The following is a 21,631-nucleotide window of genomic DNA, read 5'->3' on the forward strand; positions in this document are numbered from 1 at the left end:
TCTGGGAGGGGAGTGGGGTCTAGTGGTTAGAGCAGGGGGCTGGAAGCCAGGTCGCCTGGGTTCTCTCCCCAGCTCTGGGAGGGGAGTGGGGTCTAGTGGTCAGAGCAGGGGGCTGGGAGCCAGGACTGCTGGGTTCTGTCCCAGCTCTGGGAGGGGAGTGAGGTCTAGTGGATAGAGCGGGGGGGCTGGGAGCCAGGACTCCTGGGTTCTCTCCCCAGCTCTGGGAGGGGAGTGGGGTCTAGTGGTCAGAGCAGGGGGCTGGGAGCCAGGACTGCTGGGTTCTGTCCCAGCTCTGGGAGGAGAGTGGTGTCTAGTGGTTAGAGTGGGGGGCTGGCAGCCAGGACTCCTGGGTTCTCTCCCCAGCTCTGCATGGCCCTGCCCCACTCCATGAGCAGTCCCTGGAGCAGGGGGCCACGGGCCGGGCTCCAAACTCTCACCCCAGCCACAGGAACCTGCTCTCTCTCAGCCTGCCCCACGGACGGAGCCCCGGGCACAGTGCTGTGGGGTGGGGGGCACCCTCCCTGGCAGCCGCGCAGCCCCCAAGGCCCCAGTGCAGCACTAGGGGGCGCTGTGCCCCGTTTTCCATACTCCACGTGCTGGGCATTGAAAGTTCCTGGCCGGTTCCCCAGGAGTTGGGGGTGAACCCCGGCGTCTGGCCCAGTCATGTGACTCCATCCTGCAGCCCTCGGTCACATGCAGGATTTGGAGCTCCGGTTTCGACCTCGGGGTGTTAACAGCAGCCGTGCTGCCCCCAAGAGGTGGCTGCATTTCAGGTGCTCGCGGCTGCTGTTCCCCTGGTGTCTAGGGGGGACGCGGTGCCAGCCGTACCAGCCTGCCCTGGGTGATCTACCCGCCCCCTAGCCCTGGGTGAAGCGAGGCAGCTCCCTGGCCCTCCCGCTCCCAGCCACGGCCCCGCCGCAGCCGACCCCAGGGCTGGAGAAGCAGCTCTGAGCCTGCAGCCCATCACGGGGTCCAGCTTCCGCCGCCCCCCGGCCAGGGCCTGGCTCGTATCCATGGCCCCCCAGCCCCTCACTTCGTTAGGAACATGCTGGCCATGAGCCCAATGCCGGATCCTGCAAACCCACAGAGCCAGCTGCTGTCGTGATTCAGGGAGTGGCGGGAATAGGACCCAGGAGTCCTGGCTCCGAGCCCCGACCCCCACCCCTCTAACCACTGGGCCCCACCTCTGCTACCCACCATGAGCTCATTTCTAACACCCCACCCTGCCCCCTCTCTGGGGCTCTCCCCACCCCACCCCCCTCGCCCTGCAGGGCGTCGCTGTTCACCCTGGCCCCTGAGCTCCCTGGGCCAGGGGCCGCCGACTGGCCCCATGGCCAGCTCAGCCCCCACCCCGGTGCCTTTCCCAGCCTGTGGGGGGCAGATCCAGAGCTGTAGCCTCAGGGCTCCCACCCGTAGCCCCCAGGGCGGTAGCGACCCAGATGGCCTGGCTAGTTCCCCCCCCCGCCCCCGCCCAGGGTCTGTGAGGTCACTGGTGCCCCCCGCCCCCGGCCCGGCCCCGGCTCCGGCCTGCGAGACAAGCAGCTGCTTTTCGTTTGGACCGGACTCATCCCAGCCTTGCCGGACAGAGATTCAGCGTCCTGGGCACGGGGCGGGGAATGGGGCCCGGGGCCCGTCCCCTCTAGGGGGCGCCAGCAACAGGGTGGGCACGGGCTGGCTCAGGGGGGCGGGGAATGGGGCCCGGGGCCCGTCCCCTCTAGGGGGCGCCGCTCGCCCGGTTAGGGCTCCTGCTCAGCCGGGGGCTGGGTTAGCCCCACGGAAGGAGGGCAAAGCTCGTTAGGGCTTGGAAGACCCTGGTGCATTTGGCCTCTTAATTACTGAGGCGTCATTAGCCGGTGGCAATACTGGGCAGCTGGGGAACTGAGCAGAGTCCTCCCCTGCCACCCTAACCCCCCAGGGTCTGTGGGTCTGCAGGGCCTGACCCGAGCAGGGTCCAGACAGGCCTTCACCCCTCTTCTTCTGTGGGGGCCTTTAAAAAACACTGCCTGTAAACTCAGCCCCCGCACCCCACCCCAGAGGTGGCTGCATCTCAGCCCCAGGCGAGAGGTCCCTGGAGACCCAGCCCACGCGCCCCACCCCAGAGGCTCCGGCTCCAGGTGAGGACTTGGGCGGGGGGGGGGGGCGTTATACAGGGCTCCCATACCCGGCCCTGAGATGCGGCTGTCTCTAGGGTGGGGCGACTGGTCAGACAGGGACCCCTCACACGGCACTGAAGGACAAGTGTTTCAGTCCTGTGTCCTGGGTTCAAATCCCGGCTCTGGGAGCCGCCTGGCTCAGGCCGGATGGGTCCTTTCCTCACTTGCCATGCGGGCGAAGGGCGCCGGGAGCCCCTGGGGGGAGGGGAGGTTCCCAGAGCCCGTCTCCACCCTGCTGGCACCGGCCCCAGCAGCCGGGACCCCGCCCGCCCGCCTGGCACAGGCCCCACCAGGCCACCCAGCAGCTGCTCGCCCCAAACAGGCCCGTCACTGTGTCGGTGCCGGGGGAGGAATATAAGGGAGTCACCCCGAGACGGGCCCGGGCGGGTGAGTCAGGGAAAGAATAACAGGCAGGCGGCACCCGCCACTCAGCCCGGCTGATTGACAGCGCAGAGCCCAGGCTGAGTCAGAGGGGCCCCAGGTGTCCGGGGACCGCAGGCAGCCCTCAGCTCTCTGTCTGTCCAGCCCCCTCCACCCTCTGCCAGCCGAGTGTCTGTACAGCCGTCCCCAGACACCCCCTTAGCCGTCCATCTGGCCCCAGACACCCCCTTAGTTGTCCATTGGTCCCCAGACACCCTCTGTCCGTCCATCTGGCTCCAGACACCCCCTTATCCTTCCGTCCATCCGTCCCCAGGCAGCATTCACTGGTCTCCAGACACCCCCTTATCCCTCCATCCATCTGTCCCCAGACACCCCCTTATCCCTCCGTCCATCTGTCCCCAGACACCCCCTTAGCCGTCCATCCCCAGATACCCCTCGATCCCAGCGCCTGTCCCCGGACACCCCCTTATCCTTCCGTCCATCCCCAGATACCCCTCGATCCCTCCGCCTGTCCCCGGACACCCCCTTATCCCTCCGTCCATCCCCAGATACCCCTCGATCCCTGCGCCTGTCCCCGGACACCCCCTTATCCCTCCGTCCATCCCCAGATACCCCTCGATCCCTCTGCCTGTCCCCGGACACCCCCTTATCCCTCCGTCCATCCCCAGATACCCCTCGATCCCTGCGCCTGTCCCCGGACACCCCCTTATCCCTCCGTCCATCCCCGGATACCCCTCGATCCCTGCGCCTGTCCCTGGACACCTCCTTATCCCTCCGTCCATCCCCAGATACCCCTCGATCCCTGCGCCTGTCCCCGGACACCCCCTTATCCATTCGTCGCCAGACACCCTCTGCCCAGCCCACCCCAGACACATTCGCTCTCGAGCCCTTTCTCGCCTTCTCCATCCAGCTATTTATTTCTATCCAGCTTTTCTAGCCCGCTCGTCTTTCTAGCTACCAGTCCCCCCCCGCCCCCCTCCCCGGCTCCCTGTGATGTGCAGGAATCTACCCTCCCAGGCCCTAAAACCACCGGGGGGGGGGAGGAGGTTGTGGGGCCAGTTCCTAGCTCACCGCCAGGCCCGTGTCCCCCCATGTCCCCCCAGCGGGGATGGCGCCGCTCCCCCAGGCTCGCAGCAGCTGGTGGGGGGGGGGGTTCCCCCAGGCTCGCAGCAGCTGGTGGGGGGGGGGTTATTCAGCCGGGGGGGGGCAATGCTGATGAAAAGGTCCCACGTGGTGTGGAAATCTCCCCCCCCCCGCCCCGTTCCCCGGCCTGGCCATGCCCATGGCGTGTCCTGGCCCCCCCACGGCCCCTCGGGCCTATATGCTGGCCCGAGGCCTGTCTCTGTGCCGGGCTTTGGGGCACCGGACGCTCCCAGGGCCTGATCCTGGGCTGCCTCGGCTCAGTCCCGGTGGCCCCCCGAGGCCAAACTCCCCGGCGTGACGCAGGCGCGGGGGTGGGCGCAGGCTGGTCCCCCAGCCACACCTGTATCTATCTACCCCCCCCCCGCTCCCCCCATCTATCTGATCAGGTGACTGAGGCCTCCAGCAAACTGTCCAGTTCATGGCCCAGCCGCCCCAAAATGAAATTGACACGAAACAAAGGTGAAACTGACACGTTTATTTGCTTCATCGCAGCTGAGAGAAATGCAGGAAGGAAACCAAATTTGTGCCTGGTGTTCGTCCGCGTAGACGTGTGTGTGTGTGTGTGTGTGTGTGTGTATCTGTCCATGAGGGGTGTGTCTGTCTGTCTGTGGGGGGGGAGTGCACATAGGGTGTGTGTGTGTGTGTGTGTGTGCATCAGTGGGAGTGTGTCTGTGGGGGTACGCACACGTATGTGTGGGGGATGCACATGTATAGGGGGGTGTATCTGTTTGTGGCGGTGTGGGGGTGACTGTGGGGCTGTGTGTGTACGGTGGATGTGTGTGCGGGGGTGTGCACGTGCGTGTGCATGTGTGTAAGTGGCATGTGCACTTGTACAGGTGTGTGCGTGTATACGCAAGGTGTGTACACGTGCGTGTGTGTGTGTGTGTGCATGCAGAGTGTGCGCACGTGCAAGTGTGTGTGTGTGTGTGTGCGCATGCAGGGGGTGCGCACGTGCAGGGTGTGTGTGCGTATGTGTGTATACGCAGGGTGTGCGCACATGCGGGGTGTGTGTGTGTATATATACGCAGGGTGTGCGCACGTGCGGGGTGTGTGTGTGTGTGTGTGTGTGTGTATATACGCAGGGTGTGCGCACGTGTGGTGTGTGTGTGTGTGTGTGTATATACGCAGGGTGTGCGCACGTGCGGGGTGTGTGTGTGTGTGTATATACGCAGGGTGTGCGCACGTGCACGGTGTGTGTGTGTGTGTGTGTACACGCAGGGTGTACGCAAGTGCGGGGTGCGTGTGTGTGTGTACACGCAGGGTGTGCGCACGTGCAGGGTGTGTGTATATATATATACGCAGGGTGTGTGGGGTGTGTGTGTGTGTGTGTACACACGCGGGGTGTGTGTGGGTGTGCGCGCATGCAGGGTGTGCGCACATGCGGGGTGTGTGTACACGCGGGGTGTGCGCACGTGCGGGGTGTGTGTACACACAGGGTGTGCGCATGTGCGGGTGGTGTGTGTGTGTGTGTGTACACGCAGGGTGGGCGCACATGCAGGGTGTTTGTGTGTGTGTACACGCGGGGTGTGCGCACGTGCGGGGTGTGTGTGTGTGTTTATACACAGGGTGTGCGCACAAGCAGGTGTGGGTGTGCGTATGTGTGTACACGCGGGGTGTGCGCACGTGCGGGGTGTGTGTACACGCAGGGTGTGCGCACGTGCGGGTGGTGTGTGTGTGTGTGTGTACACGCAGGGTGTGCGCACATGCAGGGTGTTTGTGTGTGTGTACACACGTGGGGTGTGCGCATGTGCGGGGGTGTGTGTGTACATGCGGGGTGTGCGCGCGGGCGGGATGTGTGTACATGCGGGGTGTGCGCGCGGGCGGGGTGTGTGTGTGTGTGTGTGTGTGTAAACACGTGGGGTGTGCGCGTGGGCGGGGTGTGTGTGTGTGGGTGTGTGTACACACACGGGGTGTGCGCGCGGGCGGGGTGTGTGTGTGTGTGTGTGTGTACACACGCGGGGTGTGCGCGCGGGCGGGGTGTGTGTGTGTGTGTGTGTGTGTACACACGCAGGGTGTGCGCGCGTGCGTGCGCCGGGGGGGCGGGGGAGGCGGTTTGCGAGGGTGACAGGCCTGTGACTCCCGGGGCAGGAATTCCCCAACCCGCTCCCCAGCGTTGGGCAGCGCCGCGGCCGGCCCCGGTTGGGGCTGCCAGGCCCGGGGGGGGGGGGGGGGGGGGGGGGGCGGGGGGGGCAGAGGAAGCGTCATTTCCTCTCCCCGTGATGCTGATGCGGCGACTTCTCCTTTTCGATTCTTGCCGGAAACATCTTTTTATCTGGCACCAGGGTCCCCCCCCCCCCCCCCTTCCGCCCCAGCTCCCGGCTCTGCAGCTGCGGTTTGACCTCCCCAGGCCTGTCAGAGCCGCCCTGGCGAACCCCCCAGGCCGGGGAGATGGTGCCGCTCCTGGGCCCGGGGGCCTGGAGACCTGGGGGCCGACTCGCCAGCTCCCCTCGTGCCCAGACAGCAGCAGGACGGGGGGACGCCGAGCCCGGAGGCCGCCAAAGCTCCCCCAGGCCACGATTTCCCCAGGGAGCAAAGGCTCAGCGCTGGCGCGGGCCGGGCACGGCGAAGCTTCGCTCAGCCGGCCCTGCTGCTGTCGGGCCCAGGCCCAGGCCCAGGCCCTGCTGCTGTCGGGCCCAGGCCCAGGCCCTGCTGCTGTCGGGCCCAGGCCCAGGCCCTGCTGCTGTCGGGCCCAGGCCCAGGCCCAGGCCCTGCTGCTGTCGGGCCCAGGCCCAGGCCCAGGCCCAGGCCCTGCTGCTGTTGGGCCCAGGCCCAGGCCCTGCTGCTGTTGGGCCCAGGCCCAGGCCCTGCTGCTGTCGGGCCCAGGCCCAGGCCCAGGCCCAGGCCCAGGTCCTGCTGCTGTCGGGCCCAGGCCCAGGCCCAGGCCCAGGCCCTGCTGCTGTCGGGCCCAGGCCCAGGCCCAGCGCCAGCCCCGAACCGGAGCCTGGTCGCAAACCCCCGCGGGCTGCGCGGCCCCGTAACCAAGTTTTTTGCACTGGAATTTCCTTCATTTTCACTGGGCCCGGCGCCTCGCTCTTGGGGGGGCTTTTCCGGCCGCTCTCCCAGCGCTTCATGCCCCGGCATTTAACCCGCCCAGCGCGCGAGCCGCAAGGCCGGAGGGGGGCGGGGGAGAGGCCTGGCTGCAGCCAGCTCGGGGCAGGGGCCGGGGGCAGGCGTGCAGGGTGTTTGTGTCTGGCTGGTGACGCTGCAGCGGAAGCGGGACCCAAGGCCTATTTTGAGCTGTGGAATAATTGTGGCTGCTGTTTATTTTCCTAGGGCGAGTTTAGCTTCCCCGCCGCACACGGCACCACACGCCGCCCACCCGCGGTTGCGGCTCGCACACTCGGTGACCGTCTGGAACGCAGCCCGGCCCCCAGCTGGGCCAGGGAGCGGAGCCGGGCGGCTCCCGGCGCGGCCTGGGACCGGGAAAGGCCGAAACAGGCAGCGGAAAAGCCCCATTATTATCTTTAATCTCAGTACCTTTCGGGGGGGAGGGGCTCGTTAACCAAAGGCTCGTTACCGCCGGTCGGCCGTTCCCAGCGTGTCCCAGCTGTCGGCGGGACGAGTTTGGGGGGTCTCCGGCCGGTTCTGAGCAGCGCAGGCCACCAGACGCTGCGCTCAGTGGGGTGAGGCCGGCTGGACCCCCGTGGGAGGGAGCCCGTCTGCTCTCCACCCCCCCCCACTGTCCCCCCCAGCTCTGCGAAGGCCCCTGGGGTTGGGAGCTTGGGAGCCCCCGGCCAAGCTGCTGTTTACACCCCCTCCCCCCCATGTGTGTTTATGGGCCCTAGAGGCCTTTCTCCTGGCGGGGGGAAGGGTTACACCCCCAGCTACCCCCCCACTGGGTCAGCCCCACCCCCACTCCCGCCTCGACTGCCTGACCCCGGGGCAGGGGCAGCCTGGCACAGAGGGGACATGGGGGAATCTAGGGAGAGAGGAGGGGTCAGCTGGGAGTTCCCCTCCCCCCACCCCCAGCCAAGCTCTCACCTTCCCCAGTCACCTCTGGTTCCAGGGGGCGGGGGGGGCAGGGCAGGGCTGGGCGCATCATATCGCTGGTTTGGGGTGGGGGGGCCCCCCGACCCTGCTTAGGCCGCCTGTGGCCTGGGATGCCAGCCGGGCAGGGCAGGGCTGTGAACAGGCCTCTGCCATCCGTGCCCCAAATGCCAAAACCCTGGGCCACGGGCGCGGGTTTCCCCCGAGCCGGCTGGGACCCAGCGTCTCGCCAGCGGGGGGGGCGGGGGGGGGATCCCCTGCCTGCCCCAGCCCCCAGCTGGTGCCACGTGCGAGATGAGTTTGGCAGGTCTCAGCCCAGCTGCCGGCAGAGTGAGACCTACAGGCCACCTGAGCAGAGAGAGCAAGGCTGGTATTTGGGGGGCTCTGGCCTGGGGGTGCTGGCAGGGGTGGCCAGGCTGGGACGGGGAGTGGGGGGCGGGATTTGGGTTGGAATTCAGGGCTCAGGCAGCGGATTGGAGTTTGGGTGGCTCAGAATTTGGGGGTCAACCTTTGCCCCCCCCATCCGTCCCAGAGCCAGGAGCCCCCCCTGGCTGCACACACTGACGGGGGCGGGGTTCATGGGCCCAGCCCCCCCCACCCCAGTGGGATGGTAATTGTGACCCCCCCACCCCCTCCGAGCTGGGGAGCTGCTGAGCTTGTCAGTTTCACTTCCCCACCCCCACCTGACCTGGAAAAGGGGAAATTTTATGTGACCTTTTTTAGCACGTGGACAACATGGCCCAGCTGCCAACTGGGGCTGCGGGTCGGGAGTGAGGGGCACCGGCAGGGCTGGCGGGGGCAGGGCTGGGCTAGCAGGGGGTTGCGGGTCGGGAGTGAGGGGCACCGGCAGGGCTGGCGGGGGCAGGGCTGGGCTAGCAGGGGGTTGCGGGTCGGGAGTGAGGGGCACCGGCAGGACTGGGGGGAGCCCAGGGCTGGGCTAGCAGGGGCTGCGGGTCGGGAGTGAGGGGCACCGGCAGAGCTGGGGGGATCACACCCCCATTCCCCCTCCTAGGTCCCGGCGCCCAGGCCAGGCCCCTCCCCAGGTTCCTGTGGTGGGTGCTTGGGGGGGTGGGGGGCTGGGCCAGGCTCTGGCACCGACCTGCAGCAGCAGGAGAATCAAGCCCTTGTGTGTCTCTGGCACGTCCTGCCAGCGCGGGGGACGCAGGCGTTTTCAATCCTAGGAACCAAATTTGGGCCCAGAGACGGGACCCGAGCGAGGCCCAGACCCCCCCTGGCTACAGCCAGCCCCCACCCCCAGTGACCAGTCATGTCTCATCCCCATCTATCCCCTTACACCCCCCATCCCCATACAGCCCCTGGACAGGGACGGGGTCCCCCTGCAGCGTGGGTGGACACGGCCTGGGGGGTGTTATGCTGGGTATGCTGCCCCCCCCCCGCCGGTGCCCCTCACTCCTGACCCACAGCCCCTGCTAGCCCAGCCCTGCCCCCCCCCGCCAGTGCCCCTCACTCCTGACCCGCAGCCCCTGCTAGCCCAGCTCCGCCCCCCCCCCCCAAGCTCAGCTGCTGTCCCAAGCCCTCACCAGGGCCAACCTTAGCCCTTGACTGGTGGGAGATCAGGGGGCAGCTCTGAGCCAATCCCTTTGTGCCTGGCAAGCTGCAAGAAGGTCCCTGGATAACCAGCCCCCCCCGCCCCCCGCCAGAGGCGGCTGCACCTCAGCACGGGGTGAGGGTTCCCTGGATAACCAGCCCCCCCCCCCCCCCCCCCCCCCCCCAGAGGCGGCTGCACCTCAGCACAGGGTGAGGGTTCCCTGGATAACCAGCCCCCGCCCCCAGCCAGAGGCATCTGCACCTCAGCACAGGGTGAGGGTTCCCTGGATAACCAGCCCCCCACCCCCCCGCCAGAGGCGGCTGCACCTCAGCACGGTGTGAGGGTTCCCTGGATAACCAGCCCCCGCCCCCAGCCAGAGGCGGCTGCACCTCAGCACAGGGTGAGGGTTCCCTGGATAACCAGCCCCCGCCCCCAGCCAGAGGCGGCTGCACCTCAGCACGGGGTGAGGGTTCCCTGGATAACCAGCCCCCCCACCCCACCCCCCCGCCAGAGGCAGCTGCATGTCAGCGCCGGGTGCGGGCACCAGGATCAGCAAACAGGATGCTGCGAGGGGCCCAGCCTGCGTCGCCAGCAGCTGGTCACGGCCGCAGGCCTGGCCAGGAACGTGACAAGTTCCCCGTTGCGTCAGGCTCCCAGCTGGGGGGGCTCCGCTCAGCCTGGGACGCCCCCGGGGGCTGCACGTGCAGGGGGCTCCCTCGCCCAGGTGTGCAGCTGCAGCCACCTCTGGGGTGGGGCTCAGCAGAGCCCAGCAGTGGTGGGGGGGAGGGGCGCAGAATCCAGCTCCGAGGGGCAGTGGGGGAGGAGATGGCTGGAGGCGGAGTCACACCCAGTGGGCGGAGCTATGCAGTCTGCCTCGGGCCCCGCCAAGGTGGTAGAGCAGAAGGTGGGCTCCCCTATTGAAGGGGCGGGGCTTGGGGTCAGGAGGTGGGGCCCTGTGGTGGGTGGGAGGAGTCTGATAAAATGGGCGGGGTCATCGTACACAGGTTCCGCCCCCTGCGGCTGCCAAGCCAATGCCCCATCAACAGCAGAACAGAAAGCAGGACCTGCTAGTGAGAAGGCGGAGCCATGTTGCACGAGGGGGCGGAGCAACACCTAGCCACGCCCATTCCCACCGTATTCCGTCCACACAGGCACCGCACCTCGATGTGTCGTCCAATGGCCTTCGACGAGGGCTGCTATGGTGCCCCGTGGCCCCGCCCCTCGGTTCTGCATTAAAGCGACGGCGCAACCCATTCATCTGGGGGGGAGGGGAAATCTCATCGTTTGTAACTCAAGCCCCCCCCCCCCCGAGGATTTTCGATCCAACCAACAACAAAACGAAACCTCGTTAAATAATTCTCTCTTTTTCTTTTTTAAATTACAAATAATTCAAAATTTATACCCAAAAACACCGAGGAAATTTACAAAAGAAATTATTAATAATAATAAAAACTCCGACGCGTCCCAACCCCCCGTTTAAGGGCCCCCCGCCCCGTTCGTGGAGGAGGGGGAGTGAGTCCGTGTGTCCGGGGCGATCAGCTGCACTTGCAGGAGCTGACGATCATGTTGGAGAGCTGCTCCACCTTGGGCTTGCGCCCCACGTAGTAGACGATGGGCAGAGGCGCCAGGGCCTGGGGGACGCAGCAGGGCGCAGCCGAGGCGCCCGGGTTGTGCTGGTTGTACAAGGCCAGGACCTGCGGAGAAACAGCCCCGGTTCGGTATCTGTCCGGGGACAGGTGGGGAGCGGGAGACGGGGCCTGTTCCCCGAGGGAGGGGCTGGGCGATTGGCGCCGGATGCAGACAGGCAGGTCCCCCGGTGCTGGGCTCATGCCAGCCTGGCTACGGCCCAGCCCCTCCCTGCCTGGCAGGGGCGGCGTCTCCCACAGGCGCGGAGCCAGCTTGGGCGGGGCTGGAGGGTGCCGAGGCACCTGGATCCTGGGGAGGCCGATCCCACGCCGGGCTGGGGGACGGGGCAGGGGTAGGTTGGGGGCAACCGGCAGCTTGGGGTGAGCTAGGAGGGTCCGGCTGGTCCCAGAACCCCTACCAAGGTCCACACTGGGCCAATCAGCTCCTGAGTCCAGTTCCGGACTGGGCTACTCTGTGTGCCAACCCTGGCTCCCAGCCCCCCTGGCTCTAACCACTAGACCCCACTGCGCTCCCAGAGCCAGCGAGAGAACCCAGGAGTCCTGGCTCCCAGGCCCCCCGCTCTAATCACTAGACCCCACTGCGCTCCCAGAGCCAGGGAGAGAACCCAGGAGTCCTGGCTCCCAGCCCCCCTGGCTCTAACCACTAGACCCCACTGCGCTCCCAGAGCCAGGGAGAGAACCCAGGAGTCCTGGCTCCCAGCCCCCCCCCCCCCCCGTTCTAATCACTAGACCCCACTGCACTCCCAGTGCCAGCGAGAGAACCCAGGAGTCCTGGCTCCCAGCCCCCCTCCCCTCCCAGTGCCAGGGAGAGAACCCCGGCGTCCAGGCCCCACCTTGCTGTACTGGGTGTCGGAGCTCCAGATGTAGGGGCAGGGGCCCATGCAGAAGTTGGCCATGTAGCCCTTGGGCTCGTGGATCCACTTCCACTGCAGGTCCTTGCGGAAGTCGATGAAGAGGGGTCGCACGCAGCAATTCTTCTCCTCCGCCCTGCAGGGCAGAGCCGTCAGCGCACCCGCACCAGCCAGCCAACCCTGAGCAGGCAGCCAGAGCCAGAGAGAACCCAGGAGCCCTGGCTCCCAGCCCCCCTGCTCTGACCCACCAGCCCCCACTCCCCTCCCAGAGCTGGGGAGAGAACCCAGGAGTCCTGGCTCCCAGCCCCCGCTGCTCTAACCCACCAGCCCCCACTCCCCTCCCAGAGCTGGGGAGAGAACCCAGGAGTCCTGGCTCCCAGCCCCCGCTGCTCTAACCCACCAGCCCCCACTCCCCTCCCAGAGCTGCCCCCCACAATGATACCCAGGCAGCACCCCCTCCCCAGGCCGGGCCGCAGCTCACCCAAAGCAGTAGTCGGTGTCCAGTGCCCGGCGACGGCGCGAGCTCTGCAGGTGGCTGGCGCGCTCCAGGGGCGTGGACATCACCAGCACATACGGCAGCTTCTGGGCCGTGGAGGAGACGGTGCCCAGGTCCCCTCGCTTCTTGTCGAAGCCTTCAGGGAGCAGACCCCCCGTTAGCGGCGTGGGCAGACGGGCTGGGGGAGGGGTGCTGGGGCTCACCCCGGGGGACCCGTCGGCCCACCCACGGGGCCTGGCAGCAGGCAGGCGAGTCCCGGCCAGCGATTGGAACGCGCCAGCTCAGGGCCTCCGGCCGATACCCAGGGACCAAGGGCCACAGGGGCGGGGGTCTCGGCATTTCGTCCACATGACCCACCCTGTGCAGGAGGAAACTGAGGCACACAGAGATGCCTGGCTCCCCCCCCCACACACACACACACTAACCGCTAGACCCCACTCCCCTCCCAGAGCCAGGATAGAACCCAGGAGTCCTGGCTCCCAGCCCCCCTGCTCTAACCGCTAGACCCCACTCCCCTCCCAGAGCTGCGAGAGAACCCAGGCGTCCTACCGTCTATGATCACTTTCAGTTCCTCACAGGGGTCCTCACAGGAGCAGTGAACGCGGAGTTTAAAGATCTCCAGAACCTCTGAAACAGGCAAACGGGGAGTGAGAAGGGGGCGGGGGGGGGCACCGGCCCCATGCGCCCAGCGGGGGTCCTGCAACCAGTCCTCAACACTTCACCTCCGTGCACAACCAGGAAATCCCCACCCCCCTCCCAAGGCAGGGGAGAGAACCCAGGAGTCCTGGCTCCCAGACCCCCCCTTCTCCAGCCCACCAGACCCCACTCCCCTCACAGGGCTGGGGAGAGAACCCAGGAGTCCGGGCTCCCAGCCCCCCCTGCTCTAACCACCAGAGCCCACTGCACAATGGCTGTTCTCTGCCCCAGAGCCCATGGGGGAACAGCACAAGTTAGAGCAGCCCGGAGGCAGCTCTAAGTGACACTGGGGCATAGCGGGGGCAGGGTAACGCCCCAGCGCAGGGACAGGGGGCTGGAGGGAACGGAGGAGGACAGGACACTGTGCTGGGTGCAGGCCGCGGAGGTCCCGGGGGAAACTGGGTGCACAAGGAGCAGCAGGAGACACGGTGTGCCCTGGATTGGGGCCCCCCTCACCTTGGCCACTCAGCCACTGGCGAACCACTTCGGTGACGTCGAAGGCCAACCAGTCCTCCTCCGGCGCCCGCCCCACGGCGCGACTGTCCAGGTAGCGCCAGGACCCGTTCCCGTAGTGCTGGGGGGAGACAGGCGTGAGCCAGTGTGCCGGGGGAGACGCCCTCTCTGGTCTAGCCCCGCCCATATCATGTAGCCCCGCCCTCGCTGGTCTAGCCCCGCCCATATCATGTAGCCCCGCCCTCTCTGGTCTAGCCCTGCCCATATCATGTAGCCCCGCCCTCTCTGGTCTAGCCCCGCCAAGAGCCCACACTGCCTCTGGCGCTCCGGGGGCCCGGCGCACCTGGTACAGCTCCACCCGCTGCTCCGTGCCCGGCTTCTGCAGCATGCGCAGCTCGGCCCGGTGCAGCAGGGCCTCGCTGCTGATCTGCGCCCGCACCTGCGAGGCGTTGAACAGGAAGAAGGTGCTTTGGCTGCTCTTCTCCCAGGGCGCGTAGCTGGCTGCAGGGAGACAGGGGATGAGCACGCAGCGCGATGCACCTCACTCCCGACCCGCAGCCCCCGCCAGCCCAGCCTTGCCCCCGCCCAGCTCTGCCGGTGCCCCTCACTCCCGACCCGCAGCCCCTGCTAGCCCAGCCTTGCCCCCCCCCAGCTCTGCCGGTGCCCCTCACTCCCGACCCGCAGCCCCTGCTAGCCCAGCCTTGCCCCCCCCAGCTCTGCCGGTGCCCCTCACTCCCGACCCGCAGCCCCTGCCAGCCCAGCCTGGCCCCCCCCAGCTGTGCCGGTGCCCCTCACTCCCGACCCGCAGCCCCTGCCAGCCCAGCCTTGCCCCCCCCAGCTCTGCCGGTGCCCCTCACTCCCGACCCGCAGCCCCTGCCAGCCCAGCCTTGCCCCCCCCCAGCTCTGCCGGTGCCCCTCACTCCCGACCCGCAGCCCCTGCTAGCCCAGCCCTGGGCTCCCCCCAGCTCTGCCAGTGCCCCTCACTCCCGACCCGCAGCCCCCGCCAGCCCGCCCCTGCCCCCCCAGCTCTGCCGGTGCCCCTCACTCCCGACCCGCAGGGGGGCAAACCCCGGTGGCAGCTCTGAACAGGTCCCCAGGGGCGAAACGCCAAGAACAGTGTGGGATTGTCACAGCCTGGCACCGACACATCCCCAGCCGGCTGAAAGCTGGGGCCCAATCCCGACCACCCCGTCCAGTGGAGCCAGGCCCACCCCAGAGGTGGCCGCATCTCCGCACCAGGTGAGGGGTCCCTGTATAAACACCCATCGTGCCTCACCCCAGAGGTGGCTGCGTCTCCGCCCTGGGAGGGGCACCCTGTGCCTGGGGCAGGGAGTTGGTCTCAGGGGCCCGTGGTTCCCAGATCATTCCAGCGCCGGTTTCAGCCCTGCGGCTCTGGCTGCATTATTCAGAGGCCAGGACTCCAGCTCCCCACCCCGGCCCCGGCCCCCTCTGGCTCCTGTCCCCTTTGCTTGGAGGTGGCTGGGTGATCCGGCCTCAGGGCCAGCACGGGGAGGAGCTGGAGCCACCCGACCAATCCGATTTGAGTCCCACGGGGGGGAGGTGGGGTTGTGGCCATGCCCCCCACTCTGCGCCAGCCACCAGCCCGTGGGAAGTGTTAACTCTGGAGCGGATCGGTGGGGATAACCCCCCACGTGGACTCAGCACCTGACCCCTCGTTACCACGGAGCACTAATCGCCCCAGTGCTCTGTGGCACGACCGCCCCGCAGCTGAGGGGACACGCCGGGCACCCCGGAACAGCCGGTTGGCGACGCTCAGGCAGTTTCTTGTTTTCTGCCCGGACGGTGGGTTTTCAGCCAATCAATGCAATCAAAATACAGCGGGGAAGGGAACCCCCCAGCTAGACACCCCCCCCCATAGGGTCAGGGCCTTGCAGGGATGGCAGAGGGAATGTAACATGGGGGGGGGCTATTTTAAGCACCTGGACACGATCCCCCCAGCCATGTGCTCTGCTCCCTGCCCCCCTTATATTCCCCTCCCACAAGCTAGTGCCTGCCCCCCCCCATACACAGCCCCCCGCCCACTCCAGGCCTCCCTCTGCCCCTCTCCCCATCTACACCCCCCAGCCACCCCTGGATTCGCGCCATGTTTCCTGCCCCCAACATCCTCCCCTCCCCCAGGCCGGTCCCGGCCCCCCCGGCCCGTGGCCCAGGCGCTATTTTTACAGCAGGAAGAGGCTATTTTAAGCCGTTTTCCCTTTGGATCAAAGGGGCTTTTGATGCCGTCCATTCCCCGCCCCCACCCGCAGGCCTGGCCAGGCCGATCCTGGCGACACCTCCCAGGCCCAGACAAACCCCTCGGGGCCTTTCGGGGAGCAGTGGGACTGGGGGGCTGCTGGAGCGGGAACGAGGAAAGAAAGTGACGGAGAAAATGAAAGGAAAGAACGAAAAGTCGGAGCAAACGAAAAGGAATGAAAAAGGGGAACCGCCGGGGGGGGGGGGGGGGGGGACCGGGGGGGGAAAGAGAAGCAACGGGGGGGGGGGAAGAGGAGGGACCGGCGGGGGGGGAAATCGACGGCCTGAAGGAAGACGTGGGAAGAACGAAGGCGAAGCCAGGAGGGAGGGAGGGAGGGAGGGAGGCTGCGCACGGCCCAGCGACGCAGGAAGCCGCGGAGCTGGAGCAGGACCTGGCCGACGGTCGCAGCCGGGGTCAAGGCCTGACCCGACAGCGGGGCTGAGCAGGCGGGAGCGGGGCACAGAGCCCAGGAGTTACAGCTGGGAGACGGGGAGCCAGGACGCCTGGGTTCTCTCCCCAGCTCTGCGGCTGAGGGGCTGGCTAGGGGAGTGATCCCCACTTTCCCAGCACGTGCTGGAGGGCCGGGGGGCCGGGCCGCGCTCAGCGCCACACAGGGCCTTTATGCCACCTGGCCTGTGCTGGGCGGATTTGAGCTCTGGCCCATGGCAGAGCTGGCACGGCCCCCCCCCCCCCCGAGATCCCCATCTGCTTCAGGGTAAGTATTCGAGCCCCAATTTCACAGGCACTGGTGGGAAACTGAGGCACGGACCAGGAGAAGTGACCTGCCCAAGATCCCCCAGCAAATCAGTGGCAGAGCTGGGGATAGAACCCAGGAATCCTGGCTCCCAGGTCCCCTTCTCTAACCCCTAGACCCCACTCCCCTCCCAGGGATCCTCATCCTACAGAGCCCTCTGCCTTCCCAGGACTCGGTGGAGAGTCCCAGCCCGGCCAGAGGCAGAACCAGGAGTCCTGGCCCCCGGACCCACTGCCGCGCCCGGACAGACTGAAGTTACGGTTATTGGTTTCATCTCTAGGCGTGCTCACCCCATCTCTGCCCCTCACCCCCTGCAGCGCGCTCGGGCCAGGCTGATCCTCCTCTGCCCCCCATCCCCAGCATGACAGGGTCCCGATCTCGGCCGGGGCCTGGGCAGCGCCCGGCCCGACGGGGCCCCGATCTCGGCAGCGCCCGGCCCGACGGGGCCCCGATCTCAGCCGGGGTCTGGGCAGCGCCCGGCCCGACGGGGCCCCGATCTCAGCCGGGGTCTGGGCAGCGCCCGGCCCGACGGGGCCCCGATCTCAGCCGGGGTCTGGGCAGCGCCCGGCCCGACGGGGCCCCGATCTCAGCCGGGGTCTGGGCAGCGCCCGGCCCGACGGGGCCCCGATCTCAGCCGGGGTCTGGGCAGCGCCCGGCCCGACGGGGCCCCGATCTCAGCCGGGGTCTGGGCAGCGCCCAACACGACAGGGCCCCGATCTCGGTTGGGGTCTGGGCGGCTCCCAACACGACGGGGCCCTGATCTCGGCCGGGGTCTGGGCGGCTCCCGGCGCGACGGGGCCCTGATCTCGGCCGGGGTCTGGGCGGCTCCCGGCGCGACGGGGCCCTGATCTCGGCTGGGGTCTGGGCGGCTCCCGATGCGACGGGGCCCTGATCTCGGCTGGGGTCTGGGCGGCGCCCGGCGCGACGGGGCCCTGATCTCGGCTGGGGTCTGGGCGGCGCCCGGCGCGACGGGGCCTGATCTCGGTCGGGGTCTGGGTGGCTCCCGGCGCGACGGGGCCCTGATCTCGGCCGGGGTCTGGGCGGCTCCCGGCGCGACGGGGCCCTGATCTTGGCTGGGGTCTGGGCGGCGCCCGGCGCGACGGGGCCCTGATCTCGGCCGGGGTCTGGGCAGCTCCCGGCGCGACGGGGGCCTGGTTCGGGCTGAGGCTTCTGGGCGCTCACATCACATATCAGCAATGCCCCTCGGCTCTTCCTTGGGAGCACAGACGCTGGCATCCAGCTCCGACTTGGCAAACGCTTCCCTGCTATTGAAAGCCCGAAAGCGCCCGCCTGCCAGGGCCGGAAGATGGAGTCGGGGGGGGAATCCCCTTTGCCGCCCCTCCCAAGGCTGAGCCCCCGCGGGCCCCAGGGTTCGTACCATCCCGTGCAGCCAGCAGCCGAGTGAGGCAGGCCCACGCTGTAATTACAGGCGGGAAGTTACACGGCCCCAGGGCAGGGCTGGGACATTTCACCACGGCCAGATAAGACGCTCCAGGCTCAGCGGCAGAACCAGACACATTCCCCTGGGCAAACCGCTCCCGGGGGCAGAACCGGGCTGCGGAGCAGGGCGGCAGCTGGGAACTTCTGGTTCGCAGGCACGCGAGTCTCCAGGCCGCGAGACTTGGGCACTAAAAGAATTCAGGATGCGGCAATAGCCAGACGGGGTCAGAGCAGGGGCCCATCTACCCCGCTATCCCATCTGCCGCAGCCGCTTGAGAGGAAGGCACAAGGGACTTTCCCTACTAGCCAGGGACGGGATCACCTGCCCGCCAGGGCCTGGCCGTTACTGGTTAGCTCACGCCCTGGAGCATGGGGGTCGTTAGCCCAGCCCAGATCCTCCACTCTGGTTCAACCCCCACTGCTCTGTCTGGAGGGTCTCATTCTCTGCAGCCAAGTCCAGCTGGGCTCCGCTCCCGGTCCCAGAGACCTAGTGGCAGTGAGTTCCACCAGCTAATCCTGCTTTGGGGGCGGGAACCTCTGGACAGGACAGGCCCATGGGGTCTCTGCTCCCTGACTCTGCAGGAGGGGTTAAGGGGGCTTTAACACTTTGCACTCTGCATGGTGGGAACCTGCCCAGTTACAGCAGCCTCAGGGCTGCTCTAATTCACGCTCTGCTCCATGGGCCCTGGAGGGCAGGAAATAGCCACTTTGCAGTGTGCTCTGGCCACCCCCCCGATCCACCCCCTAGGCTAGGGCTGGGAGCAGAGCCTGTATGCCAGCTGCACACCACCTTGGGGGGCCTCTGCATGGGGGGGACTCTCAGAGGCTGATGCCACCCCAGAGGAACCCGAGCGTGATTGAGAGCCAGGCCCCTGATCTCGGCCGGGGTCTGGGCGGCGCCCGGCCCGATGGGGCCCCGATCTCGGCCGGGGTCTGGGCGGCGCCCGGCCCGACGGGGCCCCGATCTCGGCCGGGGTCTGGGCGGCGCCCGGCCCGACGGGGCCCCGATCTCGGCCGGGGTCTGGGCGGCGCCCGGCCCGACGGGGCCCCGATCTCCATCAGGGCCTCTAAGTGCTCCCATCACACACATAATAAAGAGTAATTCTATGAAGCTGAAAGGATGGAAAAATTCACAGCAGATTAAAGGACATTGTTTATCCACCCCACGGCATTAGCCTGTGGAACTCACTGTCACTGGGTCCCAGTGAGGCCCAGGGCTCAGCAGGAGCCAGACAAGGTGGCACATTTATGTGGAGAACGAGCAGAGCCAGCTGGGGACTGCTGAGGTTTAAGCAGTACCCAGCACAGCTATGGACACTCATGCTTCAGGGCATCGGCTGCCCTCTAACCTGCAGGGTCAGGAAGGGACTCGCCCTGGGGAAAGGTTATCCCGTCATTATCTAGTAGAGACAGGATACCGGGGGTAGATGGGCCCTGCTCTGATCCAGACTAGCACTGCCCTGTGCCGCTAACTCTGCCTGGTAAGGACCCAGTGCCCACATCCAGCGCGTGCTGGGCGCAGATCTCAGGCCCTCAGCAGATGCTTCGCCCGCCCTGGGAGCGTCTGTTCTTCTCCCATCAAGCAGAGAGAGAAGCTGACGCCCAGACACCTCAGTCCAGCCCCACTGTGAGCTCCTTCGGCACCAACGGACTCACACCAGGCGTCACCTTGGCCCCGGGAAGTCAAGGAATGTGCCTCGAGTCATGCAGGGTATCAGTGGCAGAACCAGAAATAGGACTCAGGAGTCCTGGCTCCCACCCCCCGCTCTAACCACTAGCCCCCCCCCCCCCAGACCACACAGCCCCCCCCAGCCCCGGTCTCTCACCGTCCTTCACCGGCAGCATGGAGAACTTGTGCACCTCCTTGGCGTAGTACTCGTCCTGGGGGCTCTCGCGCGGCTTCGCCGCCTCCTGCTGGCGGGCCATGTCCCGCGCCATGTCGCGGGTGCTGTTGTAGAGCGACATCACCTCCTCGGGCAGGCGGAGCAGGGCGGCGTCCCCCCCCTCCACCTGGGGCGGGCTGTCCAGCCGCAGCTTGCTGAGGATCTGCCCGCGAATCGCCTCGATCCGCTTCCGCTTCACCAGCTCCATGTCGATGGTCTTGCAGGTGGACAGGGCCTGGCTCGCCCAGGGCCGCGCCAGGGCGAGCAGGAAGAGGAAGAGCGGCCCCATGGCGGGCAGGGGGCCCCCGCGGCGACAAGCAGCTGCCTGCCCGAGGCTGGGGCGGGGGGGTCAGCCTAGCTCCTGGCCCCGGGGATCCCGGCCCGCAGCAGCCGGAGGGAACCCCAGCGACGGCGCCGGCTGCCGGCCAGGTCCATGGGCCACGCGCCGGCCCGGCCCACTCCTCGGGCGTGCGGGGCTCAGCCTGGCGTGCGGCCCGCAGGGCTCATGGAAACGTGGGGCTGGCCAGGGGCCAGGCCCGCCGGACGGATTCCACCCGCTCCCCGCTCGGCTCCTCGGCGCTTGCTGGGACCTGCTGGCTCCGGCGAGCTGGGGCTGGAGGGTTTTAAAGGCTTTTGCCTCTGCCTAGCCCAGCTCCACCCAGGAAATGAGCACGGGCGGGGGGAGCCCGGCGGGGCACGGCCAGTTCCACGGAGCTCCCCTCGCCGTCGCCCTCCCCTCCTCCTCCCGCCCCCTCTCTTCCGTGCCCTCCGCTTCCACGCTCCCCCCTTCCGCCTCCTCCCGCTCCCTCCCTCCCTCCCTCTCCCCTTCCTTCCTTCCCCCGTCCGTCCGCAGTCTGGCACCGTTCCCTTCTCTCCATCCCTTCTCCCCTCTCCTCCCGCTGCTGTCTGTCCCACCCCCGGCCCTGCTCTGGGGCCTGGTGTCTCCAGAGGGGAGCTGAGCCGAGCCAGCCCCCAGCCCCTTTGCACGCGCGCCCCCGCCCCGTGCCGCCCCCTCTCCTGACTGTGTCACGGGTCCTTTTCCTTAAAGCCCCAGCTCCCGGAGTCAAGGGGAGACGGGAGGGTTGCAGCCTTTGTTCTTAAAGGGAAAGTCCGTTTCCAGCCCTCGTGGCTGGGCAGAGAGCTGCAAAACGTGACCCCAGGCACCCTCGAGAAGCAGACGGCAAACAGACACTCCCCCCCCCGAGGAGTTTTACAGAATCTCATGATTTTAAAGCCAATCTCGTGATTTTTGGTGAGCCTGACTCGCGATTTCTGAATGTTTGGGGCGGCGATGCTGGACGAGGGCAAACAGAATTTACCCCCATCTCCTCTGGGGCCTGTGGCAGTCGCTCAGCTCCCTGCCCCGAGCCCCGCCCGCGCTGCCTCTTTGCCCCCCACTCAAAGCAGCCGCTGTCTCCTCACAGCTGCCCGGCCTATGCCCAGGTCCTGCTCTGCGGACGCACAGGGCCCCATTCGGCGCCGCCCAGCCGGGAACACCAGAAAAGGGAGTTCACCCACCGCCCCACTGCAGAAAGGTGGGGGGGCTTCGGGAACTGGGGTCTACACAGGGAGCAGACAAGGCCTCAGGGGGCGACAGCTGGAATGTGGACCCCAAGCCAGGCCCATCGGCTCTGCGACAGGACAGGGGCTCGGCGCTGGTATCATGTACTGGCTGGATCCGAGCTGGGGAAGGCCCAAAGCCAGATGAGGGAAAGGGGAGGAATTTGAATCCACCTGCTCCAAACTCCCCTCCCCGAATGAAGGGAGAATCCCCATTAGCTGTGCCCACTATAGAGCATATGACACACAGCCAGGAGCAAAGACCTCACCAGTTTCCCTCAGGGTAGGGGGAGCAGCCTAGTGGTTCTCCACTGGGGTGGGGAAGTTGCTTCCCATTTGAACCCAGATCCCTGGGCTGTGTTTGTACTGCTCAGCCCCAGCTCTG

At 67.4% G+C, this 21,631-nt stretch overlaps 1 protein-coding gene across 1 annotated transcript; it reads right to left on the minus strand.

Annotated features, from left to right (window-relative positions):
- Nucleotides 1-10,676: 10,676 nt before the first annotated feature.
- On the minus strand, nt 10,677-20,421 carry LOC123349756 (transforming growth factor beta-1 proprotein-like). Its single transcript, XM_044987929.1, has 7 exons — nt 19,630-20,421; nt 13,699-13,856; nt 13,359-13,476; nt 12,756-12,833; nt 12,192-12,342; nt 11,693-11,846; nt 10,677-10,907 (listed from the first exon to the last, which is right to left on the minus strand). The coding sequence occupies exons 1-7, from the start codon at nt 19,973-19,975 to the stop codon at nt 10,749-10,751; spliced, it is 1,164 nt and encodes a 387-aa protein (XP_044843864.1). The 5' UTR covers nt 19,976-20,421; the 3' UTR covers nt 10,677-10,748.
- Nucleotides 20,422-21,631: the final 1,210 nt, after the last annotated feature.

This window comes from Mauremys mutica, chromosome 15 (assembly GCF_020497125.1).
Source record: "Mauremys mutica isolate MM-2020 ecotype Southern chromosome 15, ASM2049712v1, whole genome shotgun sequence".
Taxonomy (NCBI): domain Eukaryota; kingdom Metazoa; phylum Chordata; order Testudines; family Geoemydidae; genus Mauremys; species Mauremys mutica.

What these genes read in the sequence shown, in the direction of transcription:
- LOC123349756 (XM_044987929.1), bottom strand. Translation starts at nt 19,975, where the DNA reads ATGGGGCCGCTCTTCCTCTTCCTGCTCGCCCTGGCGCGGCCCTGGGCG. An exon ending in CCAGTGGCTGAGTGGCCAAG is followed by an intron (nt 12,834 to 13,358) that starts GTGAGGGGGGCC and finishes TGCCTGTTTCAG; the next exon opens with AGGTTCTGGAGATCTTTAAA. An exon ending in ACTGAAAGTGATCATAGACG is followed by an intron (nt 12,343 to 12,755) that starts GTAGGACGCCTG and finishes TGCTCCCTGAAG; the next exon opens with GCTTCGACAAGAAGCGAGGG.